Below are 18236 nucleotides of genomic sequence, written 5' to 3'. Positions count from 1 at the left end.
CACTGTCAATTCCCTAGCACATTCTCTCAAAACTTGTGGTGAAATACCATCCAGTCCCACAGCTTTGCTGATATCCAGAGTACTCAGTATCTGAAACACACTCTCCTTCTGTACCTCCAGACCTCGAACCAGTCCTCTCATTCTGGCATTAAAACTGACTCCTCTAGGATGAAATACTCCAATAAAGTGTTCATTGAACAATTCCACTATGTCCTCTGCATCAGTAACTCTATTCCCATTTTTATCCCACAATATCATTCTTCCACAGTCATTTCTCCTTCTACTGGCCACATAGCTAAAAAATTCCCTAGGATTTTCTTTGGATCTTAGGGCCAATCTCCTCGCATATTCCAGTTTCGCTTTCCTTACCACACTAGTCACCCTTCTGGCCTGCGTCTTATATTCCTCATGCATCTCTTCACCTGTCTCCTTATATCTCTTCCATAGCCTCTTTTTCGCATGCAATTCCTGTTTAATATTGTTTGTCATCCACTTTACCACAAATTACGTCCTCTTCTTCACTAGTGGTATACAACTTACCATTGCTGATAACAAATATTCTTTCATAATTTCCCATGCACTAGTGATATCCCGGCCTTCCAATTCCTCCCTCCATGAAACTTCCCGAAGTTGACGTCTAAGACTATTATAATCACCTGCCTTATAATTCCACATAAGTTCCCGTCTCTTTGATACTCCTGCATGTCTTTTCATTTTCCAAGTCAACACCATGTGGTCACTCTCTCCAACTGGTGGGAGAGACATCAACTCAGTTATTATCAACTCTGCTGATGCTATAACCAAATCCAAAACTTTTGAACCTCTTGTTCCCTCTGTTACATGTTGCCTAAGACATTTGTCCCTCAAGAATTCTAGAAATTCCATTCCCCTATTGCTACATGCTTCTTCCTTTCTCCAATTTATACTACTGAAGTTAAAATCTCCCATAACAATCATTCTTCTTGCACTTGCCAAACTTAGCTGTCTAAACATCTACTGGTCACCATCCTCTGTGCTCCTGGGTCTGTAGCAACACCCCACTAAATATCCTGTCTTGCCTACCTCTACCTCACACCATACGCTCTCAAAATCATTTGTCTCACTTCCTTCCAAATTCTCCACTCTTAGAGGATGTAGGTCATCACTTATCATAAGCAGTACCCCACCACCACGCTTTCCCCTCCTATCCTGACGAAAAATGCTATACCCAGCGACTTCTATACCTGTTGTTTTATCCCCTTCTGTCAACCACGTCTCAGTGATCGCAATAATTTTTGGCCAAGCTGATGCTATCTGTGCCACCAATTCCTCTCCCTTATTCCGGATACTCCTGGCATTAGTATAAAGCATATAAATGCCATTGTTTCTATACCCAGCATTATCCCTTCTAGACTCCACTGGGCTCAGTGTTACCTGACATTGTCTCCCTTCTCCCAAGTATCCATTCCCACAAGAGGCCACCCCGGCTATCATCCTCCCTGGGACACACTGACTCGTTCAGAACAGCAATCTCCCCAGATACCTACGTCCTTCCTCATTCAAATGTACACGGTCTCGCATGCAATTCCTCTCTTTCCTCAAACACATTCCAAGCATCCACATATACCAGTCCTCTCTTGTCACACATTCTCGCTATTATGCCATTCAATATCACTGCTCTTCTGCTCAGCTCATCATTATCATACCTAGGCAACACGCACACTATTTTTCCTCTGTCTTCTTCCGTACAGTCTCAAGCAAAAATCTCATATCTCTCACTGCCCAACTTACATTACCACTCAAAGCATTCGTTCCTACCATCACAATCATCTCATCCACCCTTTCACCTGTCTTAATTGCCATAGCCACCCTCTCTATTGTTCCTCTTGGTAAACACTCCTCACGCATCCTATCTTGAACACCACGGATCATTGAGTCGCCATACATTATACCTCTTACCATTCCCTCGCTCCTATTGTTTCCATTCTCTCCTCTTCTTTCATTCCCATACCTCTCTCTTCTAATGTTTCCATTCTCTCCTCTTCTAGCACTCCCATACATCTCTCTCATTCCCTTTCTCTTACTGTTTCCATTTTCTCCACTTCTAGCACTTCCATATCCCTCTCTCATTCTGTCTCTCCTATTACTGTTTCCATCCTCTCGTCTGCTAGCATTCTCATACCTCTCTCTCTCATTCCCTCTCTTCTACAGTTTCCATTCTCTCCTCTTCTAGCACCCCATACCTCTCACTCATACTCCCTAAATTCTCTCTCTCTTACTCTGATTCGCCTTGCATTTATCTCTTCCATTCTCCTAATCTTATCTTTCATACTTCTGCTCTCATTCACAAGACATTCCATCTCCTCTTTCAACTCATCTATCTCCCTCTGCAGGTCAGTCACTCTTAATCTAAATTCACTCTCCCAAACAAAACCATCTCCTAAACTTTCACAGTCACTCACACCTTCCACACTATCAACTATTATTTTCTCATTCTCTCCTATCACACTACTTGTCTTCCTATATTCATTCCCCGTTCCTGGAGCAACAAATTCGGATATCGATATATCTAATGTACTTATTTCCTCCAACTGCCTGCATTTTGCGCACATACGCTCTCCACTCTCTTTAACAAGCCACATATGTAATTCCCGAGACGCATACGTGCCTCAAGTACTGCATGCCACAAAGTCCCTTATGATATTGCTAATAATTAATAAATAAATTTACATATTAAAAATTTCTTTATTAAAAATATTTCATCCTCACCACAAACAAACACCAATAATAAAATTTTTGTATCAATAGCAATGACAAGGGCAAACGAATATCGGCATTAGATCACAGTGCATTTGTTTCGTGTAATGATAATTGAAAAAATATAATTATTTACTGCCCAAACGGCAGTGTATCTAATGATAACGTGTAACGACAGCAAAAGAAGATTGCTGTGCATTTGTTATAGTGTAACGATAATTGAAAAAATATTATTCTTTTCATATTTTCAACCGTGACACTCGTCATAATTCAGCCTTGTATCTATAATAAATAAATAATTATATGTTATTTTAACAAAATAAAATAAGATTTACAAAAAATAGTTCACCATGCACCAATAATAAACGTTTCATATCTCGCAGAAATAAGGCGCATAAGCATACTAAAAATACGCTGCCGCATGAGCAGTTACAGTTGGGAATGACGTAACGTGCAATGACAAGGGCAAACTAATATCGGCATTAGATCGCAGTGCATCTGTTTTGTAATCTTAAAGCGTTAATCAAACAATTCCAATTATTAACTATTCAATCAATGTCAAAATATAAGCTGTAATCTTTAACATGTTGTACTGCATTTATATAATGTTGTAAGCATTGTTATTTATTTATAAACGCAAAATTTAATTTTTTCATTTTTTTTCCTTGGGGGTGTCGCAGTACTTATGTACGAGCTGCCACTATACAGAACAGTGTTGAAACCAATTTTAACTTATGGACCTCAGAGCTGGGTTAGAAATAAAACTTTTGATCAAAGACTGCAAACAATGGATATGAGATTCCTGAGAAAGATTAGGTACTCAACATATGGTATCAATATCAGTAGCATATTAAAAATGAGACTATTAGGAAAGAACTTGACATTTTAGCATTCAGAAATGTGTTAGCTGAGCTAATCTTGGGTAGTATGGACACTTAAACAAAATGAGAGAGGAAAAATTAGCTAAACAGTTGTCCTTTTCCAAGATGTCAGAAAAAAGATCCAGAAGAAGATCAAGATGTAGGGGATTAATACACCCTCTGTCCAAAAAGAAACCAACTTTTCTTTTCGAAAATAGAAAAAACTAGTGGTGCCACCCGTTGTATCTTTTTGTTATCGAAAGCGGCAACCTTCATTGTTGTGTCAACTGTTTATGACATTTGTTTTATTAGAAGCAGAGTTATAGTGCCAAGAGTGACAGTGTGTTTTGACTAACGGTCGGTCATCACAATATTCATGCCGTACGCGATGAATGTTTACTACCAATCGCGTCAAAACTTCGAGATAAAACTCACCATTGACCATTTGGGCAGGCAGAACTAATTCTTTGTGGTAATGCCTTTGGAATCATAGAAACAAATCAGCATTGTCTTTACTTTTGACTTCTCCAAGCGATTTTTTTTGGATGCCCCTCTTCTGTGGTCTCCACTCAGCACTCTGGTGCTTTGTTTTGGGCTCATACTCAAAACACTACATTTTGTCACCAGTAATGATCATTTCAAGAAATTTGAGTCCTTACGAGCAGTTTTAATGAGGTCCTTGCAGTGTTCAATTTGATACATTTTTTGGTCATCGGTCAACTTGTGGGGAACAAATCGCGAATTCAATTTACGAAGGCCCAAATTCTCGGTCAAAATGTTGTGCACAGGTGATTTTGGAATCCCCAGTTCATTTTCAATCTATCTCATGGACGATTTCAGGTTTTCTTTGATGAAATCACACACTTTATGGATATTAACTTCGCTAAGTCCACTTTTTGGACAGCCTGGCTTTTCGTCGTCCTCAAGTGTCTCACGACCACTTTGAAATCGCTTAAACCACTCATAAACTTGAGTACTGGATAAGCATTCATCGCCGTATGTTTTTTGAAGCATTTGATGTGTTTCGGTAAAACTTTTACCAAGTTTAACACGAGTCAATTGCAGCTCTGTTTGAAATTCATTATCTGCCTGTTCATCAAAACACACTGTCACTCTTGGCATTATAACTCAGCTTTTAATGAAACAAATGTCGAACAGTTGACAGAACGCTAATGAAGGTTGCCGCTTTCGACAAGAAAAAGATGCAACTGGTGGCCCCACTAGTTTCTTCTATTTTCGAAAAGTTCTGTTTCTTTTTGGATAGAGGGTGTACAGTAAAAAGTACCTTTGAAGACAGAAATATAAGATCTGATAATATTGGAATGTTGACAGATACAGGCTGATTTGGAGGAAAATTGTTGATAGGAGGTTAGTAATTGCAAATTTTTATGTAGTACTATCATAAGATCCTGTACATCTCGTGAGGGTGTATCAGGAATTTGATGATGATGATGTATAGCTACATAAGCAGAAGTGGTTATTAGATCCAGCATTATTCAAAGCCAAATGTAGAAACTATGAAAGTTTCATAAGTTGAACAGAGAGCTTGCTGGAATACATTCCTTGGCATCCCTGAGTTGTCTTAGTGTGGACTACTTAAAAGACATGGGTGCTGTTCAGGTGTCTATATATTCACCTTTTATGCACCGACCAAGAGTTTGCTGACGGAAAATATATTTTCTCTGACATTTCAAGTTCCTCAGTACTGGATGAGAGTTTTTGCTCTCTTAAGGTTTCTACCTGGTCTCTGAAGAGCACAAACCAGTTTGAAACAGCTGTCAGGCCAGTGAAACCTTATAAAAATGGATAATAAAAGGCAAATATATAGATTTTTGGGCAGTGCCTATGTCTTTTAAGTAGGCCACACTAAGGCAACCCAGGTATGACAAGGAATGTACAGTGGAACCTTGGTTGTTGAATTTAATTCGTTCCCAAAGGCTGTTCGAAAACAAACTATTTTCCCATAAGAATTAATGTAAAATGGATTAATCCGTTCCCGAACCCCAGATGATTGTTTATTTAAACCTTTACAACAGTACTTTATGCATAAAATCGTATACAAACATAATAAAAATGCATAAAATCTTACACAAAAAGAATAAACACAATAAATAGATAAAATAAAAACGAAAATTTAACTTCACTTTAACTATACATATGGAGGAGAGTCGATGACGTAAGTGGAAGGAGGTGAGTAAGGGGAGGCCCCTTCCATAAAAACATTATTTATTTTTTATTTTATTTATTTTTGAATATTGTACATATCGTTGATTTCACCATACCGAACTGCATAGCAATATTCAAGACACGAATGCCATTTTCATGTTTGGATGTGATTTCTTTTTTCATTTCTATCATGGTTCTAACAACTTTTCTTTCCACTTTGCTGCTATCCCTATTCTTCTGCGGTCCCATGGTGGCTTAATTAATAATTTATGAAAAAAAAAAAAAAAAAACACAACAGAAAGAAAACTCACTACAAATTCGAGCAGGCATCTGCACTGAATGAAGGCTGCCGCGTAACTGAGGCTTTCCCGCCTTACGGCTCAGCACGTAGTTGCCGTTTGTCTGTTCGGAAACCAGGCGTTTTTTTGTTCGGGAACTGAATCGTTTGAGAACAGAGGCATTTGACAACCGAAGTTCCACTGTATTTCCACAAGCTCTCTAGTCAACTTATGAAACTTTCATAGTTTTTATGTTTGGTATTGAAATAATGCTGGATCACTGAACTGAAGCCTTTTGGCTCTTTATTTTAGTAATTAATGATGTATAGCTGTTCTGAAGAAACTGAAGAAATTCAAAATTCTTGGGTTCCCCCCCCTCCCCCTGTTAGGGGATGTTATTTTATTATGAACGAGGTGTTGAATTTTACTCCATTTGGGAAAAGTGATTATGAAGTCCACATATGTGGAAAATGTGGAACACCTCCCCCATTTTCCTGAATGGAAGGTGTTCTTAATCAAGTGGCCACTCAGTTTATATGAGGGCTTTTGTGTGGAAAGGATATATTTGGAACTTCAAGGGCATGAAAAGCTCAGGAGACAGCTTGGAGAAATACCATGGAATAAGGAGTCAGTGGAAAGAAGCTTAATTTTACTTGCATACTTGTCAAATAATATTTAATCACAGCCATCTCTAAATGTGTTCCAAAGGTCAAGTGGTTAAATAAGACATGTCTAAAATAGGTGAGTAGTAGTGTGATTAGCATGCAATTTGGACAAAGAGGGTATCATGGAAGCAGTTAAGGTGGGATGCAATAATGAATTACATGAGGAATATGATGATGAACAGGGTGGCAGTTCAGTTGGTAACAAAGACAAAAGTGCTGTATGAGCAGAAGTTAGCCAATTGGAAAGGGAGAAAATTGGGGAAAAAAATCCCTGAGAGTCCTTTCAACATGTAGAAAAAAGAATAATTAATTCTTCAGTGACATGCCAAATAAATGTAGGATCCTGACCTTTTCCCATGCAAGGATACAGCAGTTAAACAAGTCTGCAGGGCAGCCATTAGTCAGTATATAGGAAGTAATGAAACTGAAGATTTCCTAATTAGCTAGTGAATAAACATACTGATACTTATTCTTCCTGATTTTGCCTGGAGGGAGTCTGGCTATGAGTATTCAGGGGGAATTTTTGAAGCTGTACACATGCACAGGAGATTGGATTCCCTTAGTTTAGGTAGTAAGCCTGTGAGTCTTTCACTTCCCATTGCATGTGTACAGCTTTTTGTTTAACTCTTCCTCCACACCAACAATGAAAGACAACATACTCAAATTCATTTTTACTGTAGATTACAAAGAATTTTCTGCAAAAAAAAATTAAAAGTAATAAAAGTGCAATCAAAAGAACCACTAATAATAATAATAAAAAAACCTTTCATATCTGCTTTGCCAACCTTCCTGGCCTTAACAGTAATTCAGATAATGTTACCAAACATTTCATTCACCTTTCCCATGCCAAGAATTATCATTAATGTCCATAAGCCCAATGCCTGTTAGTGTCTGATTCTGATGCTTTATTCATCTTTCTCTCTGTCCATCCAGGTGTCTCAATCCTGAAGTATCTTCAGGATTGAGACAACTCGTAGTAAAGGTGGACCAAGCTCTCATCACTCCTTGTCTCAGTATCTCCAATAATACAAAGCACATCTCCTTGTGGACATGTATAATGCATTGAATTAAGGGAAGGGCCACTACTCAGACTGGTTTCAACCTTTATTGAGGTCTTGTCAGTGGGAGCCAAACCCAGAAATGGTGATACTGAGGCAAAATCAATAGAGAGGTCATATTTACCTATACAAGTTTCCAAAAGGTATACCAATCTTATCATTAAATTACTCTGGATTTAGAGAAAGATGTTGGAAGTTTATTTTCCACTTAGTTAGGCTATAATAAATTTAGTTTAATCCTTTATCCAGTATAAGCAAACAAAGTTTGCGCTTGAAGTATCTTTAAGACTGAGGCAACTCGTAGTAAAGGTGGACCAAGCTCTCATCACTCCTTGTCTCAGTATCTCCCATAATGCAAAGCACATCTTTCTCTAAATCCAGAGTAATTTAATAATAAGGTGGTACACCTTTTTGCAACTCATATAGGTAAATATGACCTCTCCATTGCTTCTGCCTTAGTATCACCACTTCTGGGTCTGGCTCCCACTTATGAGACCTCAATAAAGATCAAACCCGGTCTGGGTAGTGGCCCTTAATGCATAGCATTATACATGTCCAGAGATGTGCTTTGCATTATGGGAGATATTGAGACAAGGAGTGATGAGAGCTTGGTCCACCTTTACTATGAGTTGGCCTCAGTCCTGAAGATACTTCAGGTGCAAACTTTGTTTGCTTACACTTGGATAAAGGATTAAACTACATTTATTATAGCCTAATCAAGTGGAAAATAAACTTCCAATATCTTTCTCTAAATCCAGAGTAATTTAATAATAAGGTGGTGCATCTTTTGGCAACTCGTATAGGTAAATATGACCTCTCCCTTAGTATCACCACTTCTGGGTCTGGCTCCCACTGATGAGACCTCAATAAAGGTCGAAACCAGTCTGGATAGTGGCTCTTCCCTTAATGCCTTAATGCATAGATGTCTGCAAGGAGATGTGCTTTGCATTATGGGAGATACTGAGACAAGCAGTGATGAGAGCTTGTCCATCTTTACTACGAGTTTCCTCAGTCCTGAAGATATTCACTTTATCCAAGTGAATCACTTGGATAAAGGATGAAACTAAATTTATTATGATTTCAAGATTATTTCCAAGTTGCTATAGAATAACTATTTCTTTTACAGTATTTTCTGAAGTGGGTGAATAGACCTGGACCACTGTGATGTTAAATGGTCTTGCCAAATCTTACCATTATACTTTCATTTAATGGTTTGGTATCCTAATAATGCTTCCCTTCCTCATTTACTGAGAAGAAATCCAGCTCCTGCCTCATATTTTATTCTGTTGCCAGACCAGGTCAACATTCATTTCCTATCTAACTGCCCAACTTACGGAACCAACTTCTTTTCTTCCTTCTTTCATCTACCTCTGTTCTTTGGAATAGCCTCTGTCACTCTCTTTCTTAAAGACTTCAGGTATACAAGAAGAATGTCAACAAATTCTCTCCCCTCCATACTTTGTTGTCCTACATGGCACTGCTGTGGTATAGGTCTTGCAGTTTATACAATAATATATATATATATAAAATGTTCAGAAACTGAAAAGCACAAATATGAGATTTCTGTAAAAAATTAAGGAGTGAACAGATGACATGAATGGTGAAATCATATTAAAAATAAAGATATTAAGAAGGATCTTGACATAGTTACCATTCAGAAATGCAAGAAAAAGATAGCAAATGTGGATAACAGGATGCAGGAAAGAGGTCGATTGATGCATTTATAAGTGCCTTAAAAGAAAGAAATATATGTGTTGACAGTAGTGGAATCCTGATAGATAAAAGGCTGATTTGGAAAAATCAGTTTGTTATCTATCAGCTCACCACAGTACTATTTTGAAATAACTTGAAATATTACTTTTAAGATTATTCTTAGTCTACTGGTATGGTTGTCAAAGTGATTAGCTTGTTTGCTCTCCAACCAGTAGCTCTTGAGTTTGAGTGCTGCTGTGGCATGGCTGTGTTTGATAGTCTTTAGGCAGAGAATGAATTTATCCCCTGATGACAGAACACTACAACACTTAAAAATAAATGGCCACTTAAAGGCCAAGTAATCTTTTTTTAAAATAAAAACCTTAGAGAACAAATAGTCAAAGAGCATTGATGATTTCTGGATTATATTAAAAATTGATATAATCTGGGATAAGATTATATATTTGACTATTTGAAAACTGATTTGTTTTAATCAGAGAAGTTAACAGTTATAAAAATGAAATTTTTGTTTATAGGTTTGTTCCCTCCAACTTCTGGAACAGCTAAAATAAATGGTTATGACATACATGAAGAATTTTCTGAGATTCATCATGAACTGGGTGTATGTCCACAGCATGATGTACTTTTTGATGACCTCACTGTTGAGGAACACATGTATTTCTTTTGTAAAGTAAGTAAATAAACATTGCAATAAATTACATGTAGTTTTTTTTTTAATGTTTCATTTTCTCTTCTGTTGCATTTTTGTATTTTTTTTTTATTCTCTGATGGTAGTATTTACTATAAAAAGTTATTTAATTGGTAATCACTACTAGTTATTTCACTCCATTTGGTAAGCATCTGATCTGATCAGATCCAAATAATCAAATCAGAGTAGTATCTGCTTTGATTTGATCATTTATCCTATTGAACAGCACATGTGGTTATTGTGATATGGACATGCTATAATAAATTTAGTTTAATCCTTTATCCAAGTGTGAGCAAACAAAGTTTGTGCCTGAAAATATCTTCAGGACTGAGATAAGGTAGTACAACGCAGGAAAGGTGGATCAAGCTCTCAACTCCTTGTCTCAGTATCTCCCATAATGCACAGCACATCTCCTTGCGGACATGTATACTGCTATGCATTAAGGGGGACACTACCCATACCGGTATCAACCTTTATTGAGGTCTCGTCAGTGGGAGCCAGGCTCAGAGTTGGAGATACTAAGGCAGAAGCAATAGGAGAGGTCATCCTTACCTATGGGAGTTGCCAAGATTTGTGCCACCTTATTATTAAATTACTCTGGATTTAGAGAAAGATGTTGAAAGTTTATATTTCACTTGGTTAGACTATAATAAATTTAGTTTAATTTTTTATCCAAGTGTGAGCAAACAAAGTTTGCGCCTGAAAATATCTTCAGAACTGAGGTAAAGTAGTACAACACCAGGCAACTCATTGCAAAGGTGAATTAAGCTCTCAATTCCTTGTCTCAGTATCTCCCATAATGCACAGCACATCTCCTTGCAGACATGTATACTGCTAAACTACTATGCTGCTAGGGGCCTGGTTCCCACTGACGAGACCTCAATAAAGGTCGAAACCAGTGTGGGTAGTGCCCCCCCCCCCCCCCCCCCCCAATGCATAGCAGTATGCATGTCCGCAAGGATATGTGTTGTGCATTATGGGAGATAAGGAGTTGAGATCTTGATCCACCTTTGCTGAGAGTTGTACTACTAGTGTTGTACTACCTTACCTCAGTCCTGAAGATATTTTCAAGCACAATTTATAAACTTTGTTTGCTCACACTTGGATAAAGGATTAAACTAAATTTATTATAGTCTAACCAAGTGAAAAATAAACTTTCAATATGGACATGCTGTTACAAACCTCTTGTAACAGCATGCCCATGCAAGATTTTTATATTTTATTTTTTGAGTATTTTCATATATTAAGTAATGTAGTTTTCTAGTGGATTTATTTTGGCAGTGCATTTAATAATATAATTGTAGAAATTTTGTTAATTTTTAATATTTAAACATTGATCTCAAAAACTCACCACAATAAGGCTATGTTAAAAGCACAAGTTAACATAGTTGCTGATGCAGAGAATCTTTGTCCTGCTGAGCAAAAACATTGCAGCAGTAATATTGATAACATAAGTGAGGAAAATTTGACATTTGAAATATCCTGATTCAAAGAAATTATTAGAAAATCAACCATAGGATTGAAAAATGTTGAGAAATGTTTAAAGGAACTTAGGATAAGAAAAAGAATCAGAACAAGAAGAGATAGAAAAGAAAATGTCCCTGAAAGGATAATTGTGAGGTTTGAAACAAACATCGACACTTAAGGATAAGAAAATTATTTTACCTCTTTACAAAACCTTGATATGACCCACCAGAGCTACTGTGCAAAGATGTGGTCTCCTGGGTTTGGAGGGGAGATAAAAAAGCTGCAAAGAAGAGTTATGATTATATCAGGATTATGGAATGCAGATTGAGGATAGATTGAGAGTATATGAGAGATGGTGTATCAACTTCTGAAAGGGATCATGATATCTTGTAATGAAATTTTTCATTATATGGAAAGTAGGGAGTAAACACAGGGACATCCATGGAAATTAAGTTTTTGCTCAGATTAGCAGCAGTATATCACATTGGTGGAACTGCACTCCAGGAGATTGATGAGGCCAGGTACTTGGGAGTGTTGGTGGATAGGGGGTTGAAGTTTAGGGGGCACATCGCAAAAGTGGCTAAATCAGCTCATCAAATCACTTGGATGTTGAAGAATACTTTGACGAGCAGAGATAAGCAAGTTATTGTTCCTCTGTATCGAGCCTTGGTAAGACCCCATCTTGATTACTGTGCCCAGATCCTCTGGTCACGTAGGTTTCTTCTTGATGGGGAGGAGGGTGAGAGGATCCAGAGGCGAGTGACCAAGATGATAGCAGGTCTATGGAATGAACCTTATGAAATCAGGTTGAAGATTTGTGGGTTGCAGAAATTGATTGATAGACGGAAAAGGGGAGATATGATTGAGACATTCAGATTGCTGAAGGGTTTCTATAGGATTAATTCAGAGGATATTTTTGAGAAGAGGACTGGTGGTGGGAGAACTAGGGACATCCATGGAAGCTGGGCAAGAGTGTGTTTAGCAAGGGTGTTAGAGCTGGGTTTTTTACTTTTAGAGTGGTGAATGCATGGAATAAGCTGCCTGAGGCTGTTGTGGGTGCTATGACAGTGAATGAGTTCAAAGCAAAGTATGATAGATACTGTGTGAATGTCAAATAGTTGTGATGGACATGATGTTTAGAGCCTCCCTCGATGAGTCTAAGGACTCCTTGGAGTTGCCCGTAATAATAAGAAGAAAGGGGTAACCACTAGATTTTTCTCACAGAGCAGTGAGTGGAACAGTTTGCCTGTTGAAGTGGTGAGTGCATCCTAGTGTGAATGAGTTTGAAAGAAGGTATGACAGCTAGTGTGGGTGATGTATGGCTTATCACAGTTAATTCTCTATAGTAGCAAACACATAAGGAAATGGGATTATTTCTGTGTGGATAGCTTTATATTATTATTATTATTATTATCTGACACCTCCAGGGAGTCCAAAGACTCATTGAGGGAGAGCACCTACTCTACAACTCTCTGTCTCCACCAACTACACCGACACCATCTACTGCCCACCACTACCACAGACAATCATAAACATCCATGCTCACATTTGGATTCGAACCTGCAGCCTTTTGGCTGGAGAGTGGACACGCTAACCACTTGGCCAACCAGGCTGTAGTTTGAGAACTTTCTTTATCATTATGCCTACAGAGCTGTGGTATGGACATTCTTAGTAGTTGGTGAGTTGGTTTTTACTAGTGTTTGTTGCAGTGAATGTTTTTTGTACCTACCTATAACAGTTTCGGTGCTCTGATAAACATGCAGTCACAAAAATGTATTTGTATTTATAGGAATATTTCTAATTGCATTATATTTCATGATTATGATACATGTATTAGATTTTTTTTTTTTAATATTATCCCATGGTATTATTACACCAGATCATAGAGGTCAAGTTCATGTATTTTATACAGCACCTTTCCTGGGTTGTTATAGAGTTCACATTTGGAAATATTCATACAGTTTAGCAAATGTATTGGTGATGCTTCCTCGATGTTACAGATTTTGCAGATAGCTCCTGGATTTTCTGCTGAGTATCAGCGGTGAGTCATGTCCTGAAGAATTGTTCTTTTTGTTTTCTTTTTGGGTGGTTTTAAAAAGATCAAAATCTGTGCTATCACTTGATGTTGCAGCCATTTTTGCTACTTCATCTGCAGTTTCATTTCCCTTTAATCCCACATGGGATGAAATCCATTGGAAAATTATTTCGGAATCCTTATGTAGTTTATGTTTTTTGCTATGTGTATAAGTATTTCTTGATGGCTAGTGTAGCAGTTCTTAATAGCTTGAAGGGCTGCTAAGGAATCTGTGAAAAATATAAACTCCTTCTGGTTTTGTTTTTCCAAATATTGCAGTGCTGTGTTAATGGCTATTAATTCTGCATGGTATGAGTTGCATCCAATACTGTTAGTTGTTTTTAGTTCTATATTATGAGAGCTATAGATCAATATACCACTCCCAGAATTGCCATTTGGATTTTTGGAGCCATCTGTGTAGATCTTTATTGAGTCAGGTCCATATTCCATTATTTTTGAAAGGGCTAATGATCTCAAGATTTCAGGGTTTTCTAGGCTTTTTTTTTTCTCATGTTTATCTTTTTCAGAGTTGATAACTATATTTTTCCTGTCTTGATTTGGAGGAAATGCTGGATAGTCGGCTATTTTATTTGGACAATCCAAGGGAATTTTATTTTCTATGATTTCATGCATTGTTGATTTTTTCTTTCTTCTGTTTGTTGGTTTCCAGTTTTTAAAAAGTTCACTTGTTCTATGTGCAAGGTTGGCTCTTTTTTCTACAAATTTGGTAAGATTTTCTTGCCACCTCATTTTTAAAGGAACAAGGTTGGATTTGAATTCTGCTATTTTTCCAGGAGTTGTATTCCTTAGTCCACATATGATTTTAGCTGCATTTTTCTGAATTTTTATAAGCTTGTCTAATCTGGATTATGATGTTTGTATCCAGATTAGCAAAGCATATTCCATTATGGGATAGATAACGGAGGTGTGTGTGACTTTTAAGGTTTTAGCATCGGCTCCCCACTCTTTACCTGAGATACTTTTCATGATATTCAGTCTTCTTTTTGCTCTGACTGCAACATTGTTGATATGTTTATTGAAGCTAAGCGATGGATCCAGAGTAACTCCAAGGTATTTGGGGATTTTCATTAAATGTAATTAGTTGACTGTTTAGCTTAATCTTTGGTCTCCACTTTCTGAGGTGGTTATTAATAGTAAATACACAGATTTCTGATTTATTAGGGTTAATTTTGATTTTTTGACTTTCACAGTATGTAGCTAAACTTTCAATGGCTTTGTTTAAGTGACCTTCTGATGTTTCTAGGTTGTCGTGAGCTGAGAAACGGACCAAATCATCAGCAAACATAGCTATCTTTGTTTCTTTATTTATATTTTTATCTAAGTCATTCAAGTAGAATGGAAAAAAGGAGTGGGCTCAGAATGCTACCTTGAGGGAGTCCCTGTCTTATTTTCACTTTCTTGGAAAAAGTATTATTATTCTAACTCGAATTGTTCTGTTTCTTGGAAAGTCATAGATCCAGTTAAGAACTTTCCCTTCTATTCCAATATGACAAAGTTTGGAAAAGCGTTTCTGCCTCCACACCTTGTCAAAGGCATTGCTAGAATCTATAAAAGCTGCAATGGTGGATTTGGTAGGTTTGGTCTGGAAGTTATTTTGAATTGTCTAGGTTAAGTAGAAAAGTTGATCAGTTGTTGAGTGATTTCTTCTAAAGGCAGCCTGAAAATGTGGTAGTATACTATTTTTGTTTAGATAGTAATTCAAACATTGGAGTATCATTTTTTCCATTAATTTGCCTGCAATTGAAGTCAGTGAAATTGGTCTATAACTTCCTGGTTGGTCTTGCAGTTTGTTGGGCTTTAAGATTGGTACGATTGTGGCTGTCTTCCAGTCTTTTGGAACTTTTCCCTTGAGAGTTTATTTTTCACTTGGGTAGACTATAATAAGTTTAGTTTAATCCTTTATCCAAGTGTGAGCAAACAAAGTTTGTGCCTGAAAGTATCTTCAGGACTGGGGTAAGGTAGTACAACACCGGGCAACTCGTTGCAAAGGTGGAGAAAGCTCTCTCATCACTCCTATCTCGGTATCTCCCATAATGCAAAGCACATCTCCTTGTGGATATGTGTAATGTTATGCATTAAGGAAAGGGCCACTACCCAGACTAGTTTCGACCTTTATTGAGGTCTCTTCAGTGGGAGCTAGGCCCAAGTGGAGATACCAGGCAGAAGCATTAGCAAGGTCATCTGCTCCTATAGGATGGCAGCTCCTATAGGAGGAGATCAACTTTTAGAATTTGTTATGCCAACCATCTACAGAATTGTCGGCTCTCTGTGTCCCACTGATGATCAAATCATGAACATTCCATACCTCGAGTGGAAAGCGAGGGTTTTCCGCTCCCCTATGCCCTCTGATGTAAACACATTCAACATACTCAATCATTCCTTCCAGGTCTTCCGAAACACTCTCTGCGATGTAGTCAAATACCCAGAGTATGTCGTTGATCGGCACGAATGGCAAGCTGAACAGCATTGATGCTTCTTTACATATAGGACTTCCTGCAACTTCCTGCTGTGACAGACCCAAAGCTGCCATATGTCACCAAAGGCCCGAGAAAAGTGAAATAGATAACACTTTATATTTGCATTAGGAAATATCTCCCGTGTAGCATTCATATTTGCCAGCTTGAAATCCATCATAACAGTATGTGGATTCACAATGATTCCTGCTTGTTTCACAGTGTTGACAACATGCTAGTATATTGACCGATATGTAGTCTCAGTTTTTGCAGGAGTAAGAGCATACACCAGAGGCATGACATGCTCTCCAAATATTTCATGCATAGTAAACAATGAAGCAAATTGTGAGGGAGCAGTTTTAAATATGCCATCGGAGAAGATAATGTCACATGCTCTAAGTAATCTTAGGTTCTCTGTTGTGGCAAGAACAAGAAGACAATCCTCGTCATGTACACCAGAATCATAAAAAAGAAACCTGTCATGATTTAACATTAATTGATATTCTTCCGGTATCTCAACGCCAACCAAACTTGTGAGAGTACGAGGCCTCACAGTGTTCTGCCATCTATTGACTTGTCTCCGTAAACTATTCCTCTCTGGCAACATAAGTAATACTTCATCTTGCTGAACTTGTCCTTTAACCATACGCATAACGTGTGAGGGTGGCCCATGCATATTGTCTTGCTCCCTTCTCTTTAGATTATTTTTAACTTTCCTACCCTCTTCATCCATGCCTGATTCATGTTGGTGATCGGCCTTGCCGTCTTTATACACCAGAATGTTGTCTTAACTGGCAGTTGTGATGCACCTACCATTGCAACTGTCACGAATCTTGCATTGCCAATACCGTCTAGTCTTATTCTTGTTATAAGAGTGAAAATGATAACAATAATTTTGTAGATAAAACATTGGTTTACACATGTCACTCATCACAATTTCTGCCACATTCAGCACTGCCAAATTTTAAGGAAAGAAATGTTAACGTCAATTGACTAGCATTAATGATCATAAGTTACTTATAACTTCTTGGACTAATATGAAGAATTGGACAAATAACCTCAAACCCAGGTGCTTTCAGGACATTTTGTCCAATTATTTTCAAATCGAAATAGGATTGGACGAATAACCTCAAACCCAGGTGCTTTCATGGCATTTCATCCAATTATTTTCAATTGGATAAATAGCACTGGACGAAATGTTCCACTAGACAAGAAAAGTAATGAACAAAATAGGATTGGACGAAATGTCCTACTGGACGAGAAAAGTAATGGATGAAATCAAGGAAATGGACGAGATTTTGATAGGACGAACTGCCCTGAAACCATTATTTTACGTACATAATATATTAAACAGAAGTAAATCTTTACAGTTCTTTAGCAGAAAACATGAATCATAATTAGAGAAAGAAAAATAGTGGATGTTATATTTATTTAGCATCAATGAGACTTCTGCTGCTGCATCACTGATGACAGATAATTTATTAGTTATCTTTAAATTAATATAAATTATAATTTGTAACCTTTAGAGATATGCATGCTGCACTACTAGTTTCATCTGTAATGTTACTAATATTACTAGACTTAACAAAGTTCATCGCTGAAAACAATGATTCACAAGAATATGTAGATGCAAAAATGGATAGTAATGCTGTTGGAAGGGTTTTTAAACATACAAAAGCTTCTGGAATAGTAGTCCAAGTCCTTAGTACCTCGTTTTCCACACTTCTCTCTGTTACTCCCATCTCTAATCGCTCCTTTTCAATATTTTCCAACTCAACTCTGAGGTCAATAAATTTCTGCCTCCAAATTGAGCTACTTTGAAAATCAATCAACTGCATTTCAAAATCATCCATATTTATCCATGAAAACATCTGCAAGTTTAATTCATCCAGTTTTATGGTATCTGGCAACTTGATGAATTTTGCAGTCTCTTCTAATTCTCTGAACTTGACAAATCTTAGAGTGAACAGCTCAATAGTTGACACAGTGATGTTTAAAAATAGCTTTGTTCATTGATTTATTTCTTTAAGTTTTAAAAATATCTAAATCTCTCACTG

At 37.4% G+C, this 18236-nt stretch overlaps 1 protein-coding gene across 1 annotated transcript in view; it reads left to right on the top strand.

Moving 5' to 3' along the window:
• Positions 1–18236, top strand: part of Abca3 (ATP binding cassette subfamily A member 3) — a 524972-nt gene that overhangs the window by 191485 nt on the left and 315251 nt on the right. The window contains exon 10 of the mRNA XM_090407639.1: positions 9992–10146. Coding sequence (XP_090263765.1) covers positions 9992–10146 — 155 coding nt within the window. The remainder of the gene's footprint in view (positions 1–9991; positions 10147–18236) is intronic.

Source organism: Typopeltis vanoorti, chromosome 17 (assembly GCF_054136105.1).
Source record: "Typopeltis vanoorti isolate ZY-2024b chromosome 17, IOZ_Tvanoo_1.0, whole genome shotgun sequence".
NCBI classification, from domain to species: domain Eukaryota; kingdom Metazoa; phylum Arthropoda; class Arachnida; order Uropygi; family Thelyphonidae; genus Typopeltis; species Typopeltis vanoorti.
Note: the sequence above shows the minus strand (reverse complement) of the source record. Positions and strands in the feature narration are given on the sequence as shown.